This window comes from Puma concolor, chromosome A3, assembly GCF_028749965.1.
Source record: "Puma concolor isolate L17-30 chromosome A3, mPumCon1.1.hap2, whole genome shotgun sequence".
Lineage (NCBI taxonomy): Eukaryota > Metazoa > Chordata > Mammalia > Carnivora > Felidae > Puma > Puma concolor.
Window position 1 is genome coordinate 19,569,554 of NC_141669.1, and position 20,199 is coordinate 19,589,752.

General features: G+C 41.2%; 2 protein-coding genes across 7 annotated transcripts in view; one reads left to right on the top strand and one right to left on the bottom strand.

The window, feature by feature from the left end:
* Positions 1–10,779, bottom strand: part of ITSN2 (intersectin 2) — a 148,119-nt gene extending 137,340 nt beyond the window's left edge. The window contains exon 1 of the mRNA XM_086700127.1: positions 10,640–10,779. The gene's annotated coding sequence lies outside the window, so the exon portion shown is untranslated. The remainder of the gene's footprint in view (positions 1–10,639) is intronic.
* The window catches only part of LOC147582294 (uncharacterized), a 42,486-nt gene continuing 32,274 nt past the window's right edge, over positions 9,988–20,199 (top strand). For 3 of the 6 annotated variants that reach the window (XM_086700121.1, XM_086700120.1, XM_086700122.1), the window contains exons 1-2: positions 9,988–11,128; positions 18,600–18,672. In XM_086700121.1, coding sequence (XP_086556247.1) covers positions 10,381–10,911 — 531 coding nt within the window. In that variant the 5' untranslated portion in view covers positions 9,988–10,380 and the 3' untranslated portion in view covers positions 10,912–11,128; positions 18,600–18,672. Of the gene's footprint in view, positions 11,142–18,599; positions 18,673–20,199 lie in introns of all 6 variants that reach the window. The other 3 variants (XM_086700123.1, XM_086700124.1, XM_086700125.1) reach the window with 2 other exon arrangements.

Consider the following 20,199-nt stretch of genomic DNA (forward strand, 5'->3'; position numbering starts at 1 on the left):
TGAAATCAAGAGTGAAGACACTCAACTGACGAAGCCACCCAAGCACGCCTCAATAAACCTATTTTTAAAAACACAAGTTTGGCTAGACCATATGATAACCTGGAAACGGCTTACATTCTTATAATTAAAATTTATGACATAAATGTGTATCATTATGAAAATAATAGCAGCCAACAATCACTGCATACTTCCCAAATTCCAAGCCTGACACTCAGGTTTCTATGTGTTATCACTGACATCATCATTATCAGGGCCATCCTAGAAGGGTCTGAGGCTCAAGGCCACTCACCAATTATGGGGCTGGCCCCAGATAAATTACACTTTAAAGAAGGCCTTATTGGGGCGCCTGGGTGGCGCAGTCGGTTAAGCATCCGACCTCAGCCAGGTCACGATCTCGCGGTCCGTGAGTTCGAGCCCCGCATCGGGCTCTGGGCTGATGGCTCGGAGCCTGGAGCCTGTTTCCGATTCTGTGTCTCCCTCTCTCTCTGCCCCTCCCCCGTTCATGCTCTGTCTCTCTCTGTCCCAAAAATAAATAAAAAAAAAAAGTTGAAAAAAAAATTAAAAAAAAAAGGCCTTATTGTAAACATTTTCATAGGTCCCTTGAGAATGTTAAAAAAAAAAAAAAGAATTTTGAAATTGAATTTTAATTATTTCAGAAAAGAGAGGTACAGTGCCCCTGACATGCCCCCTCCCCTCCAAGCATAGCCAAGGGCAGCAATCCTGGCTGACCTAAGCAAAAGACAGGCTTGATTATTATTGTTACCATATAGAAAGAATTTATTATGAGATGGTCACACTAAACATACATTATCTCTTCATCCTCATAACAATGCTATGGATAAGTATTATTATTAAAACTCCACTTTTTTTTAAAAAAAAAAATTTTTTTTTTTTTAACGTTTATTTATTTTTGAGACACAGAGAGACAGAGCATGAACAGGGGAGGGGCAGAGAGAGAGAGGGAGACACAGAATCTGAAACAGGCTCCAGGCTCTGAGCTGTCAGCACAGAGCCCGACGCGGGGCTCGAACTCACGGACGGCGAGATCGTGACCTGGCCGAAGTCGGACGCTTAACCGACTGCGCCACCCAGGCGCCCCTAAAACTCCACTTTTTTTAAGGAAGAGAAAACCAAGTCTTTTCGAAACTTACATTCACAAAGTTAGTAAAAAGCCAAGCTGGAACTAAAACTCACTCAGCAAAAGCCATGTTATACTCAACTACCAGGCTGTATTATAAAACATGCACAATAATATATATCTAAAAACACAAAAAAGAAAAGATACGGTGCATAGGAAACACCAAAATGTGGTTGTTATTGGTTGCTGGACTTGGAATGACTTTTTCTCCTACTTCTTTTTTTTCCTATTCTACAAAGTTTCTTCAATCAGTACATATTATTTCCACAGTAAATATATGTTTAAGTTACATAATGAGAAATAATGTTAAGGTGAAAAAGTAAAAGAATTTGGAAAAATATTTTCATTAAATGGCAGGTTGCATTGTTAATATAACTCAGAGACAAGTAGTCAGTATACTTCAAAATTAAACTAGTAAATTTAGAGAAAAATGCCTCTTAACAAAACTAGAACAGAAACATAATAAATGCTGGAGAGAAAAGGAAGTGAGATCTAATCAAATGCACCAATAGCCAGAGAGAGGTGTAACTAGAACCCCAAGTCTTCAGGGTTTGCTCTTTCTCCTAAGGCTCTGACTTCTGGCAGAGGCTGCCAGTGGGCCTACCCCACCAGTTCACCAAACTTCCCAGGGCATTTCAAAATCTTACCAAGATTACATCAGGACCCTCCAACTTCCCCCATTACACTGGGAAAAAGGGGGAAGTCAGAAGAAAAACTGAGCCTTGTTTTAGAGAAGAGATCTAGAAGGAAGATTCAAATACTCTGAACTCCAGAAAAGGTACACTGGGGTGAAAGAGTTATTTATTTTATCAGGCTTTCCCAGAGGCAAGGTTAATAATCATGTAAGTAACTTGCTGTTCCCAGAATGGGAAACTTCCAAGCCTGTTTTCATTCAATTTGTCTCTGGGCCCCTCCCTCTCTTTCCCCCCTTTCTCACTGAAAGCCCAGTTCCAATGCTACTTTCTCCATGTAAGTTTCTCTATTTTATATAGAGAAGGTTGGAAGGTTGATTCCCTTCCTGATATCAACAACATCACCATAAGCACCTTTAATCCAAATTGACAAATATTTACCAAGTCATCAGATGTATAGCACTTGGATAAGATGTATAACAGCAGGGAATAGAGGTGCCTGGGTGGCTCAGTTAAGCCCCCAATTCTTGATTTTGGCTCAGGTCACGATCTCCCAGCCACAAGACTGAGCCCCATATCAGGCTCTGTGCAGAGTGTGGAGCCTGCTTGGGATCCTCTCTTTCCCTCTCTCTCTCTGTCCCTCCCCTACACGTACATGTGCACTCTCTCAAAATAATTAAACGTTAAAAAAAAAAAAAAAAAAGAGCAGGGTATACACAAAAGGAAAAGGCCAAAACTTAGAATTCCATATAGGTACTAAAGGACAGGGGCGCCTGGGTGGCGCAGTCGGTTGAGCGTCCGACTTCAGCCAGGTCACGATCTTGCGGTCCGTGGGTTCGAGCCCCGCATCAGGCTCTGGGCTGATGGCTCAGAGCCTGGAGCCTGTTTCCGATTCTGTGTCTCCCTCTCTCTCTGCCCCTCCCCCGTTCATGCTCTGTCTCTCTCTGCCCCAAAAATAAATAAACGTTGAAAAAAAAAATGTTTAAAAAAAAAAAAGAAAGGACAAAAGATGAGCACCTAACTTTGCTTTAGGGAACCAGAAAATTGTTAGATGAGTAATCTCAGAGGAAATGACTCCTCAACTGAGTAATGTGAACTAATCAATAGGTATTACCCAGTAGGCTAGAAACAGATTTTTTACGAATTAGGAACAGAAACAGGCAAAGACACACAGGGAAAAAAAGCTGAGAATTAAAAGACAATGTCATAGGACTTCATACATGAGGCTAATAATAGCACCTACCCCATAGGAATGCTGTAAAAATTAAATAAGGGAGTAAATATAATGAAATTAGAATAGTGTTATGTATGAGAAGTCCTATATAAACGTTAGCTATTATTGTTGATAAAAATCCATAAACAAAACTAAGAAAGAAACTTGGAAAAAAAAAAACTATAACTATATGGCAAAGAGTTACTATTCTTAAAATATAAAGAATCCTTAAAAATAACCAAGCAATGAAAATGCCAAAGAAGTGAGAAAGAGCAGAGGTAAATATTTCTAAAAGTAAAATCTTTAAAAATATGCCTTCAAAAATAGAGAAAGAAAAACAAGGTGGTCTTTATCAAATTAGGAGATTAAAAAAAAGAAGCCAATGTTTCTGACGATATGGGAAACAGGACCAGTTTCACTGGTAGGAGAACACTTCGGTACTGACAAGTTTTTCTAGAAGACAACTTGGCAATGCTTTTACATGGGCCATAGGAAGTGTCCATACCTTTTGATCCATGACTACGACTACTACAACTACTAGCAATTTATTCTAAGGAAATAATCATAGATGTGAACACAGATATGGTTACAAAGATGTTAACTGTGGCACAATTTAAAAATATAGGGTTGCCTGACTGGCTCAGTCAGTAGAGCCTGCAACTCTGTTTTTTTTTTGTTTTGTTTTGTTTTGTTTTTTAAGTTTATTTATTTTTGAGAGAGAAAGAGAGAGAGAAAGCATGAGTGGGGGGAGGGGCGGAGAGAGAGGAGCAAGAGAGATCCTAAGCAGGCTCTGTACCATCAGCTCAGAGTCCCATGCAAGGCTCAAACCCACAAACTGTGGGATCAGGACCTGAGCTGAAGTCGGATGCTCAACCAACTGAGCCACCCAGGCACCCACCCCACCTGTTTTTTTTTTTAATGTTTAAGAGAGAGAGCATGAGCAGGGGAGGGGCAGAGAGAGGGGGAAACACAGAATCTGAAGCAGGCTCCAGGCTCTGAGCTGCTAGCACAGAGCCCAAAGCAGGGCTCCAACTCACAAGCCATGAGATCATGACCTGAGCCATGACCTGACCGACTAAGTCACCCAGGCACCTCCCCACCTTTTTTTATGGGGAGCCTGCAACTCTTGATCTCAGGGTAATGAGTTTAAGCCCCACATTGGGTGTGGAGCCTACTTAAGTAAATTTTTACAAACAAATAATAAAACTTTAATTTAAAAAATACAAACTACTTTAAAGTTACAGAACCAATATGAGAGGATAATATGAGCACATTAGCTGTGAGATCTTGGTAAAATTACTCAACCTGTCCTTGTTCAATCTTCTCAACTGCAAAATAAGTAATAATAGAATAGCTTTTATGGAGAGGCTGAAGACTAAGTGAATAAAAAAATACATCAAGTGTCTCAAAAGTAACCAGAAAACAGTAAATGCTCAGTAAATGTCAGACGTTGTTACCATTCTATAGTAGCAAAGCAGTATTATTTAGCCAAGAAAATTATGCTGTAGATAAGTACGCAATAAAATAGAACTATTTTTTGATAAATGTTAGTAAGCGAAAAAGCAGGTTAACACACCACAGTATATAATTCCATTTTTTGCAAAGACAAATTTCTAGAAGGATATCTACCAAAGTATTAAGAGAGACCATTTCTCTGGGTAATATGATTCTCAGTGACTATTTTCTTCTTTCAATTTCCCCTGTTGCTTTCGAATTTTCCAAAAGAACATATATTACTCATCACAATAAAAATGGTATAAACAGAAAGCCTATAGGGTTTAAAAACAAACACAATACAGTGCTTTTAGGAAAAGTAAAATTAAGGTATCTATTCCAAACCATTTGATAAATCTCTGCTCTAGTCATGTTGTATCTGAGGTTTGTTTGTCTGCCTTTAAGTTATTAGAACATAGAAATATTCAGGGATCTGCTGGGTGCAAACCCAATAGTTATATTAAAATGACAGGGGTACCTGGGTGGCTCAGTTGGTTAAGCGTTCAACTTCAGCTCAGGTCATGATGTCACAGTCTGTGGGTTCAAGCCCTGTGACGAGGTTTGTGCTGACAGCTCAGAGCCTGGAGCCTGCTTGGGATTCTGTGTCTCCCTCTCTTTCTGCCCCTCCCCCACTCATTTCTCCATCTCTCAAAAATGAATAAACGTTAAAAAAGCCTTAAATAATAAATTTTGCTAAATACAATATGTGAAATATAAGTTAACACATAAAGCACAAACAATAATCTTTTCCCAGGTCTTTCATTTTTTAATAATAACCTTGAAAAAGGCAAATTTACTTCTCTCAATTACCCCCCACCCAACTACCTACACATTCCCTACTCCCATTTCCTGCCTTACTTTTTCTCCACAGCACCTGGCAAATTCTAACTTCTAGACAGTTGATTGTCTCTCCTCTTTCTTCTTGAATATAAGCAGCATAAGGGCAGGGATTTTTGTATATTCTGTCAACTGCTTACATGCTCAATGCTTGGGGCAGTTCCTGGCCTGTACGCACACAATATTTGTTAGAGGAATTTGGTACCATGAATGAGCAGTAACTTCTGTTGGGTTTAATTTTTAGAATGAAAGATGGTTGTTAAGAACAAAGAAAAAGTTAAAGCAGATGACAGAAAACAGAGGGTTAAGGCATTTTTCCCCCACCGAAGCCCCCAGAAAGACAAAGATGAGGTAAAGTCAACCTAATGTAGAAAGCGATAACAAAGATGTATTTAAGAGGGCGCTACAGCATGTACTTTATCAAGATGAGGTTACCACCATGCTACAAAGACTATAAACCCAGGTACGGGAGAGTAACGTTCAGAAAAAGGTTGGGGTTATCTGTATCTAGTCTAAACGGCTCTTAACATCTCAATCATACAAGTGATTCTGTTCTCTAGATCCTGAAGGAGCCAAAACTCCAAGTCAGAATCACAGAATGAGGACCACACATTAGAAGGAAGGAGAGGTGGACAGGGAAAGCCTTCCAATACAGGCTGTCTCTGCAGCAGGACAACATCAATTTATAAGCATTTCACTGGAACATTAGCAGAGGAGAGGCCTAAAATGCTCACAGTGAAAGAAGGTTAAGTGGAAATTAAACCATGACTTCTCTTCTACCATTCAGGTTTTCAGGACTTACCACAAAGTTAGAAAATGCGTGTTACACGTGCATCTCAGTCCACATCATTCTCTGCAAATTTCATGAGTCTTGAATTTCTCACTTATACTTACCAAAATGTATTTCATGTCCACCAAAAAGTAAAATCACCAAACGCTACACATGTGAAATTCATGCCAATGTGTTTAAGTAAAAAGAAAATGATAAAGCAGCAGTTAACAGTGTCCTCCTGTCAGAGAAAACCCTGCTAGGGTTTATCTACATGGACTCTATCGTTTGCCACTGCCCACCATTCTTTTTTTTTTTTTAACGTTTTTATTTTTATTTTTGAGACAGAGAGAGACAGAGCATGAACGGGGGAGGGGCAGAGAGAGAGGGAGACACAGAATCGGAAACAGGTTCCAGGCTCTGAGCCATCAGCCCAGAGCCCAACGCGGGGCTCGAACTCACGGACAGCGAGATCGTGACCTGGCTGAAGTGGGACGCTTAACTGATTGCGCCACCCAGGCGCCCCCCACCATTCTTTTTTATTAATATTTTTATTTTTAATGTTTTATTTATTTTTGAGAGACAGAGAGCATGAGTGGGAGAGGGGTAGAGAGAGGGAGACACAGAAAGCAGGTTCCGAGCTGTCAGCACAGAGCCTGACGTGGGGCTTGAACCCACAAACCATTGAGATCATAACCTGAGCCAAAGTCAGACGCTTAACCTATGGAGCCACAAAGGCACCCCAACTGCCCACCATTCTTGACTATTCTTTCCCATTGTCAACCTCATACTAGTCAAGCGCTCCTCACGCTGAAAAGCATAAGTTGTTTAACCACCTGGATTCAAAGACTTGGAAGTGATAATCCAAAGCAGTAGTCTCTTTTGCAGATACAGACACTTTCCTCCTTCAGGCTACATCCCACCACCCCTAATTTAAGGGGGGCGGGGGAGGCAGATTCTTTAGGGGGAGATGAGATTGTGGGTCAGTTCTTCTGTTTTCCAGACTTCTTACATGGATTGTTTTGATGATAAGATTAAAAATTAAGGTGCAAAAAAGGGAATTTCTTTTCCAGTCATTTAGGTAAAAAGACCAAAAAAGAAACAAAAAAAGGATTAAGCTAGTTTGAAATTTCTCACTTAAGCTAGTTGGAATAATGGTAATGTTTATTGAGCACCCATACTAATTAGTCACTGTGCTAAATACTTTCTATTACGTACAATACCACTATGAGACAAGTACGTTTTGTAAATGAGAAACAGAAGCTTAGAGAATTAAAATCAGTTGCTCAAGACCATACAGGTATTTCATGTTGGGAGTTAGGAGCAGGAGGTTTCATCTTGAAAGCCTATATCTTATCTACTATAGTTAAAATGAAAATAAATGGAATTTTTATTAACCACATATACTTTTTCTAAAATGAATATGCATTAGTGAAGAAACTAATCCAGAAAACATAGAAGAGTTGCTTAAATCAAACAAGTTAAATGTCTACTGTCTGGTAATAGATCTCCTAAATGTCTCCCATAACTACTGCTGAATAGCTTCCCAAGTAACTAAATCATTCAGTGTCCTGATATAGCTGTGAAATGATTTTTCAAGTGTCTCTCTTAAAATAATACTATTTGCAAATGAAATATGCTGCCCTCTTACAGTTGTATAAATACCTTATTTCGTGATGTATTCACTGCCCTATTTCTGCTCAGTTTCCTCCTCTCCTCCCCCACTTCCTCTCTGCCTTAAGATCCTTTAAAACCAGTTCAGTTCCCCCTTTTCAAAGAATACCTACAAATATGCACCATCTACATCTACCCAACAGGACTTTAACATCAGTGACTATGTTCAATAGTTACAGGAGGATACAAAGCAAAAAATGAACTCAAGAAAAAAACAACAGCATTTCTGATACACCTTCATCTTTAGATCTACTCGTTTACAGATTCTAAACATTCTTATTTTCCTACTTCACACATGGAATCCTGACTTTAACAACTAATACACCAAAAAAAAAAAGCCTGCCTTTTCTTAGTCTTTCTTTAAAAACAGTTGTTCCACAAATTTTTCCATAAATAAGGTATTGAAAAAATCAGCATACCAAAAAAAAAAAAAAAAACAAACCAAAAACCAATGCACTGTTATAAATATACCACATTTTTAGTAATACAAGTTTTAGTGATATAATTTAGTAACATAATTAGTTTATTCTGAATCATTTCTGGAACTTGTTCACAAATTGCTTTACAAGTAAATATAGTACATACAAATGCTAGTTACTTACCAGTGGATTAACATGTACTTTCATTCATTTACTCAACAAATATTTACTGAGTGCCCAAATGACTTTTTTTTTTATTTTTTAATTTCTGAATCAAGAGGAGTGATAAAGGCACAGGGGCTGAAGTTAAAAGGTCTTGGTTTGAAACCTGGCTCTTGTACTTACTAGCTCAGAGACTAAGGGTGGTCAGTTAACCTCCAGGTTAGCATTTCACCTATCTAATTGATAGGAGAAAAAGTAACTACTCATAGGATCTTTGTTGATTATGCTTTAACTGATTATGCAAAACAGCACAGGGCCTAGCAGTAATAAGTGTTCAATTAATGATAACCGCAGTAAATATATTTTAATACTGAGGAAAGTAGTTGAAGGAGATGACCAATAAATGTTCTTTTTGTCTTTCTAGAAGGATGGAAATTTGTGAAACTTGATATTAAAGACACATTAAAAATAGAAATCTTAAGGTTATGGAAAAAAACTTCCACTTTTTTAAAAAAAAGATGTGTTAAGTATGTAGGATGAAATAACAACAACAACAACAAAAATTAAGGTATGAAAGAAAAAGAGATGGATAAAGAAAATCCTGAAAGCTCCTGTGTGGGTGATAGGTGTATAGAGGTTCCTTATACTACTCTATTTTTGCAAAAATGCAATTTTTTATAACTATAATTGCAATCCCAGAACATGCCTAACACATTTCCTCATATTCAGAAGAGACTAGGATTTTAGCCTTGAGATCTGTTGAACTAATAATAGTACCTCCCTGCTCAATAATTCAGTACAGGTCAAGTTTTGTCAGACAATTCTACCTTTCACTATAAAGGTGAGTGGAGGGAATAAATATATTAAAGCATTAAAAAATGCAAGCTCTTCTGCTGCTCATTAATATTACAATAGCAATAATGCACATTTTCCCATGCCTTCCAAAAATACAAAATTGCTTGTTCTTAAATTAAGCTTTAAAAAACAACTTGCACCTTCTACACTTTTGAAATTACAAGGGATATATGTCAATCATATTTCAATAAAGCTGGACAGGAGAGAGATATTACTAGAGAATCATAGGCACAGCCAAAGAAACCTAAAGATATGCAGAACAGAGTTGCTACTATCTTTAAAATTTGAGGGATATTATTATCAATTCACGTAAAGGTTTTAGGTGATGTTTATAGACTGCGTTTAGGTTTTATCACTGATTAACAATATAGCAAACAAGCAGAGGGAAAGAGGCAATTTTCTTAAGAGGCTTAAGAAGCTTAACCTACAGAGTCTATGCCACCTAAATTAAGCTGACTAAAACAACACAAAATTTCAAGTCACACTTCGCCTATCTCTGGGTAAGCAAGTAAACACTAGTAAAAAACAAACTAGAGCATTTAAGAAAGCAATCATGTTTGTGTAACCCTTAATTCCTAAAATAAACTGGTTGGCTCTATCAAACATATTCCTAATTCATAATTAATTCAAGTCTCAAATGAAGCATACTTGCCATCGGCAATCATTCAACGACAAAGCGCATGATTAATCACCCAAATACAGCATCTTTTTAAAGAATGCAAAGCCATCTGCAGTTTCCGCCTGGATTTACACATTCACTTAGCACAGGCAGGCATCTTTAAAAACAACAACAACACAACAACAATAATTAGGAATAAACTACGATGGCCTGAGAGATTACATCTCTCCGCGCTTTTGTATACCCTGGAAATCAATAACGCTAAAGTCAAATTGTAACATTCCCCAACTTTGGTTTAACGCGAGCGGCGGACGCCGAGCATCCGCCCACTGGCCTCTCGTGACTCGGACTACTTTGACGCACCGGGATGCGGCTCACCTGACATTCCGAACCAGCCATTACCAAGAAAAGCCAATTCTGCGGGGGGGAAAAAAGGGGGGGGTGCTCCCTTAGGGTGCCCCTAAGGGCCCCCTTCTGCCGGCACCCTGAAAGCGAGGGGCCTCGTCACCCCCGGCCCTGAGCGGCGTCCGCACCTGCCAGGAGAGGCTGGGGGCCGGGGTTCGGCCGCATGGGAAGGGGCGGCCCAGCCCCGGCCCCTCGGCGTCCGCCCTGGCCTCGCCGCTGGGGCAGGAACCGGGACCGGAGGTTTCCGCCCGGCGCCGCCAAGCCCGCCAGGGGCCTAGCTCGGGCTCCCAAGGGCCCGTCCGCGGCGGCGGGGGCGCGCAGCCGCCTTCCGGCCCGGCCCGCCGAGCCTCCCCGCGGCGAGCGCGGTGACGCCCGCACCTGCCCCGCGCCCTGCCGCAGCCCCGGCCAGTCGCTTCACCCACCTGGCGCCCCCGCCGCGCCTCCCGTACGTCACAGCGCGACCCCGTGCCCCTCGGCACCCGCAGCGCGGGAGCGAGCGGACGCCGGGAGACCCTGCTCGGCAGTCGCCGCCGCCGCCCGGTTCGTCGCCAGGCCGCCGACAGCGAACCTGTTGCGCAGCGTGTCACGGCCGCTCGGGCTTCGCGGCGCCGCCTCAGCCCCACAACAACATGGCGGCCGCGGCCTCCGCAGGAAGCCGGGGGGCGGGGAGGTAGGCGACGGGCCGGGCGGCTGACGGCCCGCCCGCCAGCCCGCGGCCGGCACTGACTCCCCCACCGTCGGGAACCCGAAGTTGGCCCGCGCGCGGCTCCTCACCCCCAAGAGTCCCGGGGCACCGAACCCCGCGGGCCTGGTGCCAGAGTTCCGCTCTCCCCTCGGGGAGGCCCCGAAGCCCCGGGACCCGGCAGCCCTTCCTGGACCAGCGACGGCCCACCTGGCTCCTCCTCCCCGAGGTGACATGTTGAGGTTGGGTGGTGCGTTTCCTGCCTCTGCAGAACCCCCAGGGTTTCAGGGAAGGCCTAGCCGAGTCTGACACATGCCTGTTGCACCCCACATGGGGTGCTCTCCGGCGTCTTCTCCCTCTCTCGGGTTAATGCGCTGATCTGAGCTGGGATTCTCCTAGAATGGGAATCTGGGGCAGGAGAAGGAGGCTGTTCCTGCGCTTGTTTATGGGTCTGTTACAGCCCGCAGAAGAACTGACCATACCCAATGGTCATCCATTCAGCATTCCTCACTTCTCTGTAACACATGACAAAGGCCGACAAGGTAGGGAGGGACCTCCCCACCTGCCTCCACTTGGGAGAGCAACTACCCCATATACTCTCATGCGCAGTAAGAAGACGTTCATCTCTGCCCAAACTCCACTACCTGCAGGTCTGAACATTCTTCCCCACGCTATAGTTGCCTGACAACTGAAGATCAGAGTATCACCTTTTTCTCAACCCTTCTGGTCCCTGGTCTCCCCACAAAACACCAGACTTCAAGTTACTACCATATACCTTTGCCCTTAACACAGCATTCTTTCAAGAGAAAGGGTTTCTGTTAGCTGGGGTTAGAGGAGGAGTCACTGTTCCTATGGGTGTAACAAAATGGGGTTACAAGACCCAATAATTCTCTTGGCTTTTTGAGGCAGAGTGGGGCTGGTCCCAGATACAAAACTCATATTCCCCCCCCCCCCCCCCCCCGCCCCAGGACTTAAGCAGATAAAGGAGAAATTTGTGCAGATCAAATGATCCCATGGCTTCATTACTTACCTGTTAGGGCAGGTGAAGATGGCAAGGCTGGCCTGAGAGGGATGGCTCCAAAGCTTAGGCCTATCTGGCCAACCAACCCATGTGAGGGACTTAGCAAACATCAGTGATGATAAACAGGCTTTTCCCGCTCTCACACTCGGTGTTTTTCCTAACTCTTCGGATTAGGACCTAACCAAGACCTGACAGACAGGTCCTGTGCTTCAGTGACATAGTGAGACCTGACTCCTTTGTGTTAGTCCAGGAAGTCTCTTATCTACTGGGGACCAGTCAATCTGCAAATAAGCCACCCAAGCTAAGGACAACACTCTTGAGCATATGGTCTCATTCTCATGGCAGACCTCACCAATTAATTGTGGTACTCCCTTTCAGGGCCCATATTTAAGGGTCTAAACCTCTGAATCCTTCTCAACATAATGCTCCAGAGACTTGGCCTAGTGTGAAACCTGTTTTTTTTTTTTAATTCTTGGTAGGCAGATAGCCAGTCTCTATATCCCTCCCACCATTTGGTCAATGCCATTTGTGTTTTCTGGGTTCTGGACCTGGGGAAATTCACCGAGTCCTTTTTCTTTCTGAAGGAGGTGCTGAATCCATGGCTGGATAAAAATGAAGTTTGTAAAAAGGAATATTTATAAACAAATAAAAAATATTTCAACATCTCCCTAAAATAAGTAAAAAATTTAGCAACCTGTCATGGAAATTGGTGTCCTGTATACAACTGGGAACCTGTAGTATCCCGACTGGTAAAACATTATATCTCAGGGTTCCGTAAGGAATCTTGAAGCCAATTTGTCCATCCTATCCTACTCATTCAGTATTTATGATTTACATAGGTGACATATCCACCATCCTACTTCTTTGACATCCTCTTCTGCTCACAGATCATACCTTGGAACTGTATCTGTAATTTCTCTCCTTGGTATTTCCCAGATCCCACCACTCTTGTTTACCTGCAGCCTAATGGGTGATCAGATACTTGAAGGAACTAAGTCCTACCTTAGACATATAGGCATACCTGTTAAATCTAAAGAAGATTAGGAATTACTATAGTATGAGAAGGCTGAGAGGTCAAGAAGGGGACTAGGTATATTTTTCTTCCACAATTTAGGATAGATTCTTGGGTCTATTCCTGGTAATCTAGCTTTTACCATGGGAGCATTTAATCTCAATCTGTTTTCCTTACCTGCACTGATTCTTCCCACCCCAACCATATATATGCTATGTTCTATCAATCTCTCTTTGTTTTAATTAATTAGATTCCATCCTTAACCCCATTCCTACTCAGTCTACCCTCAGAACAAACCCACAATGGTGGGAAGAGGCTATAATAGAGAACATAAGCAATTTCAGAGTCTAAGCATCCCATGAGATAAATAAATTATCTATCCTATAGAGTAGGAAGGCTATGAGAATCTAGAGCTCATATGTAATGCCTCCAGTGGTAGTAAATCTCCAAGACAATGCAATAAATAAATAATTTAGAACTTCCCTTATTGTTTCTTTTTTTTTTAAATTAATGTTTATTTATTATTGAGAGACTGAGAGACACAGAGCATGAGCAGGGGACGGGTAGAGAGAGGAGGAGACACAGAATCTGAAGTAGGCTCCAGGCTCCGAGCTGTCAGCACAGAGGCTGATGTGGGGCTTGAACTCACAAACTGTGAGATCATGACCTGGGCCGAAGTCAGACGTTTGACTGAGCCACCCAGGTGCCCCAAACTTCCCTTATTGTTTCTTGTAGTGCAGGTCTGTTGGGTACAAGTCTTCTTTGTTTTATCCAAAAATGTTATTTTACTTTCATATGAGAATTGTATGTCCCCTGAATATGGAATTCCAGATTGACAGGGTTTTTTTCTCTTTCAGCATTTTAAAGATGTTTTTCCATTCTCTTCTGGACTTCTTGGTTTCCACTGAAAGTCAGGTGTTGATCAGATCATTTTCTCCTCTATGTAATATGCTATTTTCTCTTGCTGCTTTCAATGTTTGCTCTTTATCTTTGACTTTCAATAACTTAACCCTGATGTGCACCAGTGTTTTGTTTGTTTGCTTGTTCTGTGTGGCATTCATTTACAATCCTGTATCTACAAATTTCTGTCTTTAATCAATTAGGAAAAATCTTAGACATTATTTCTTTAATTTTTTTTAATGTTTATTTATTTTTGAGAGAGAGAGAGAGAAAGCAAGAGAGCATGAGCAGGGGAGGGGCAGAGAGAGAGGGAGACACAGAATCTGAAGCAGACTCTTCACAGAATCTGCGCTGTCATCACACAGCCCGACATGGGGCTCAAACCCACAAACCTTGAGATCATGACCTGATCCAGAGTTGGGCACTTAACCGACTGAGCCACCCAGGCATCCCAGACATTATTTCTTCAAATACTTTTCTTCTGCCCCATTCTCTCATCTCCTTCTGGCATTACACGTATATTTGATTGTTTGCTATCATCTGGGTTCATATAGATGTAGCAGTATTAAACTACTATTGAACACCAGAAACACCTGCTCTACCTTCCTGATCGTTAGGGCATCTGAAGATAGGAGCATTGTGCAGTGGGAATCTAAAGCTGTGCCCCTTTTATCTTCTGTCTTTGGTGGGAGTAATCTGCCTCTATTGTTAGCAACTGAGCTTTTTAGCCAGGGTGTCTCTTTTATTCTGTAGGAAAAAAACCCTTAAAATATCTCTATACTACTCTTGAACACACACATACACACACGCACACACACACACACAGATACAGACATACCCGCACACATTCTATCAGAATGATTCTATTTCTTCTGAGAAATAGCTGGAAAGTGAGGTTTGTCTCTTTTTTAGTCTCTTTTTTCTTCCAAAACCCACACAAAAGAATAGATGTGCTGACAGTCATTCTTTGTGCATATAGAACATAAAGTCAAAGCCAATCTGGGAAACCAAGCTGAGGCTGCCCTAGTATTTTGACCATAAGAGCAGTTGAAAAGCAGGTCAGGGATATGGGAAGTCAGGGTCCTGGAAAAGGCCTAGGGTTTCATCTGGTATGTATTTGCCGATTCATTAATTTGATATTTGTTTTCATTCAACAAATAGTTATTGAGAACCTATCATGTTTTAGCTACTGGAAACAAGGAGTTAGCAAGGAATTAGCAGTAGTGGAAGCAGCTGACCCAATTCAGAGGCATGGTTAATGGGCCAAACTGGTTCCTTTGCCCTGTTACCGGCTTGGTAACCTCCTGCATCCTATTTTGGAGCCCTGGCGTAGATGAGAAATACGGAAGAAGCGGAAATACGAATGATTTAAGGGGAAAGAGGAGGGAAGGGAAATTCCCGAGCACGCAGGAAGGAGTGTTCTCATTATTGGGCCGCTTGTGTCATGCAAAACTTGAGATGCTGGCTTAAGGCCTGATGGTACTGGAAGAGGTAGTACCAGGCATATTAGAGGGGGAAGTCAGCCCAGACTTGGCTCTGGGCCAGCACAGCAGGGTGGAGCCAAAGGCCAGACTGGGGCAAGGCCCTAGAGCTCTGGACAGGACGTGCCCATTCATGACTGAAGCACTAGGGGCTTCCAGTCTGGCAGGTGTAGCTCAGGGAAAGGGAATCCAGCCTGTATTCAGAAGTCAGACATGCTTCCTGTCTGGCACATTTGCCCAGCTGTCTGTTCAGTTCATTGCTGCCGTCTCCAGCACAAACCTGGAGCGATTCCAGTTCCCTTCTTGTAATAACCTCACTAGTATTTATGTGGAATTTTGCACTTGATGGAGTAATTTTGTTATTTCATTTAATCCTCACAACAATTCTGGGAAGCAGGGTAAGGATCTGTTTGTGATCATCTAACCTTGGTTGGTATGAAAGGAAAGAGGTGAAATCAGGCCTCAGTCTTGTGTGGGTAGTTTTCCCATGCCCAGTTGTTGTGATTTTTCTTTTTTCCCTTTTAAATAGAGAAACAGGCTATGCTATTCTGGGTTCAGATAGCAACAATGTTTTTGTTTAAAACCTACAGCGGATCAGATCATTTTGTACTATGTGGCCCAGTCTAGCTGGACAAACATTTTTATTTCTAGAATTACCATTTTCTTCTTTCTAAGTAAGATAATATCTTGAGCCAATGAAATACAAGAAAGACAACTGCCCCTACACTGGCCCCCACCCCCACTCACAGGAGAGAGAGAGATGGAGTTCTGTATTTGCTGTGGTGCAAGGGTAGATCCCTGGCAAATGGGAGGCCACATTTTGTTCATTTAGATGATACCCTTATAACTTGCCCTGTCTTGATTTACCCCAAGAACAAGATGAACATCTAAAAATTAGGGCAATTCGGGGTGCCTGGGTGGCGCAGTCGGTTAAGCGTCCGACTTCGGCTCAGGTCACGATCTCGCGGTCCGTGAGTTCGAGCCCCGCGTCAGGCTCTGGGCTGACGGCTCAGAGCCTGGAGCCTGTTTCCGATTCTGTGTCTCCCTCTCTCTCTGCCCCTCCCCTGTTCATGCTCTGTCTCTCTCTGTCCCAAAAATAAATAAACGTTAAAAAAAAATTAAAAAAAAATAAAAATAAAAATTAGGGCAATTAAATCACTGCCCAAAATGGTGTCAGCAACCTCAGCTTGGTTGCCATTCTCATCCACCCGAGGGCAGAATGACCAGAATTCTCCACCCAGGAGAACCTCTGCACTGGGACTCAGATGGAGATTAGGATTGGGTGCTTAGAGCTATTTGCCATTTCTTTTGTTTTCCCCTTTGTGTTGCATGTATCCAATAAATAGGCCTTGTTCTTTTTCGAGTACCTATAGTTTAAAAATGTTTAATTCGGTAGAATCACATAGGAGGGCAAAGAAGCACAAAAATAGACTTGCTCGCAAATTAATTGAACCTTAGAAGCCATTCCTCAACAGGTGGATGTTTGTGCCTTTTTTGCATAACTTGAGTGTCAAAAAAAGTACAGCATTTGAATGAAGTCATTCAGCCATAAGTGATGAGAATGGCTACTATCCAGTTTTCCTAACATTTAACCACCGCGACCATTGCTTGCCTAGAGTGCCTGGCACATATAAATACAAATATAGTCTCTAACAAAAGGTAACAGTGCATGCCAGGTATTATAAACCTCACTTCACAGGTGAAGAAACTATCATTTAGAGAAATTGGATCATTTTTCCACAATCACATATTTAGAAAGTGGAAGAGCTAGAATTTGAATCCTTATTTTTATAACTACCAAGACCATGGTCTTTCTACCCTACAATACTTCCTCTCACTGTATTACAGCATTAGCAGTTTCTCTGTATTAAATATACATGAGTAGGAAATTCCAAAGTAATTTATCTTGGAAGAACAGTTCCCCAAAATATGAAGATGCAAATAGTAGGTCAGGTTCCACTGTGCAGTCAGACACATAGTGTCATGCTCCTGGAGCATGTGATTCCTGCCACTGCAGTCAGGAATTCATGCCACAGTGCACTCCTCTTCTCTGTGTTGGCCATGGATTTGGAGGGTGTGACTTAGATGGTCTTATTCCTTATTTTCCTTTAAGAGTCTGTCATGTAAATACTTTTTAAGGAGAATCCCACCTGATCATTTGAAGAGGAGTAGAAGCAGTGGCCTTAAAGATGTACACTCAGTCTGGCCAGTGTGAGCCATAGCAGTTAATTAAATGAACATCTTGCCATTCGCGACCACCCACATTGACCCAAGGTAATTTAGTAAGGTCAGATTACTCAAAATACTTAGAAGAGCTTCATTACATTCCAAATAGACAGCTGAAGGAAAATAAAATCTTAATGTCTGTGTCTGATTTTCAATTCTGTGAAACGATCTGACTACAGAACATTTTTTTTCTTCTTTATTGAGGTATAACTTGCAGATCGTAAAGTATACACACTGTAAATGTGCCAATGCCTAGATTTTACATAAGTGAAACACAGTATGTACCTACCTGTGCCTGGCTTCTGCCCAATGTTATAGACAGTCCATTTGAAGCAACAGAATTTTTACCCCACTTTGAAATGCTTCCTACAATTCACTCATTTGTAGGAGGAGAAATTTTTTTAAAAGATTTCAGACGAGGGGCGCGTGGGTGGCTCAGCTGGTTGAGTGTCTTTTGGCTCAAGTCATGATCCCAGGGTTGTGGAATCCAGCTACCACATCAGGCTCTGTGCTGAGTGCAGAGCCTACTTGAGATTCTCTCCCTCTATTTTCCTCTGCCCCTCTCCCCCATTTACATGTGCTTTCTCCCTCTCTTAAATAAATAAATAAATAAATAAATAAATAAATAAATAAATAAATAGGTAGATAGATTCCAGACTAAGTCATCTTTAAGAGATTGCCTATTATTTTCATCAAGAAGTAATTAGTGAAAATCTTTGTGTAAATGTTTTGCATCCATTCATCTCTCCATCTCTCATTTTGTTCTAAAAAATAATTGCAAGAGAATTGAAAACTCTTTGTTTTCAATTCTCTGTTCTGGAAAATGCCAGCATTGTGTTGGTATTTAAGAAAGTTGTTGACCAACCTCCCCATATCCAACAATGTTTTTATTTTCTAAAATTCACTTTTTTCTTGAGAAAAAAAGGGGTTTTATTCCATTTTTTTTTTATTTTCCAAACAGCATTATTTTAATAATTCTATAGTTTTGAAGTACAGGTAGATTCTAAATAATGCAGTTGCATCATAACAACAACTCAAACCTCTTTCATTTTCCTCCTAGGATTTGTGTATTTAAAAATATACTTATTATTTGACTGATTCATCGCATAATTTTCAGCTTTTCTTCACTTAAGGTAAAGTCATAAATACTTTTCCATGATAGCATATCTTCTGTATTTTCCACATTTATCTTTAGAAACTGCATACTTTATCTTGACTAAAGTACTGTAATTTACTTAATGATTCTCCTGGTATTGGCTGATTTTAATTTTTCATTATTATAAATTACATTTTCTTTCTAAACACCTAAACGTATATAAAAAACATTTCACAATAAATGTTTTCATAGGTACCATTTTTCCTTCTTTTGGTGTTCATCGTTAAAATTAATTCTCAGAACTGTAATTGCTGCATTAAAATAATTATTGATAGTTTCTATAAGACTATTATTAATTTACCGTCATATCAGCGTAGGAGTGTACCAGTTCCACTACACCCTCCTCAAAATGATATTTCATCTACATTTAAAAATTGTAATTACGAGGCAAAATAATTTTTCAATTTAACTTGTTTTTCTTAGGTCATTATGATCTAACTTGATGGTCAACATTTTTATACTTTTATGAATTAATAAAAAGTAATCTTTCGGGGCGCCTGGGTGGCTCAGTCGGTTGGGCGTCTGCCTTCTGCTCAGGTCATGATCTCGCAGTCCGTGAGTTCGAGCCCTGCGTCGGGCTCTGGGCTGACAGCTCAGAGCCTGGAGCCTGTTTCAGATTCTGTGTCTCCCTCTCTCTCTGACCTTCCCCTGTTCATGCTCTCTCTCTCTCTCTCTCTGTCTCAAAAATAAATAAACGTTAAAAAAATTAAAAAAAAAAAGTAATCTTTCTTCTGTGAATTATTCACATTCTCTGTTCATTTACATATTATGGTATTCCAATTTTACCAATTCATATACAGTAAATTCTTTTAAAACATTGAGATATAATGGGCATATAACTTTGTATACAAACACATACAAACTCGATATTTGCATGTGTTGCCAAATGATCACCACAATAAGTCTTGTTAGCAACTGTCACCACACATAGTTACAATTTTTTTTTCTTTTTTCCAACGTTTTTTTTTTTTTTTTTTTTTTTATTTTTGGGACAGAGAGAGACAGAGCATGAATGGGGGAGGGGCAGAGAGAGAGGGAGACACAGAATCGGAAACAGGCTCCAGGCTCCGAGCCATCAGCCCAGAGCCCGACGCGGGGCTCGAACTCACGGACCGCGAGATCGTGACCTGGCTGAAGTCGGACGCTTAACCGACTGTGCCACCCAGGCGCCCCACAATTTTTTTTTCTTGTGATAAGAACAAAGATTTACTGTCTAAGCAAATCTAAAAAAAGATTTCATAGATAAGTGAGATCATAGTGGTATTTATCTTTCTCTGTCTGACTTATTTAGCTTAGCATAATGACCTCAGGGTCCATCCATGTTGCCACAAATGGCAAGATATCATTCTTTTTATAGATGAATAATATTCCATTGTATATAAACATATTTATACCACATTTTTAAATTTATTCATCCATTTATGGATACTTAAAAAATTTTTTTTAATGTTTATTTTTGAGAGACAGAGAGAGACAGAGCATGAGTCGGGGAGGAGCAGAGAGA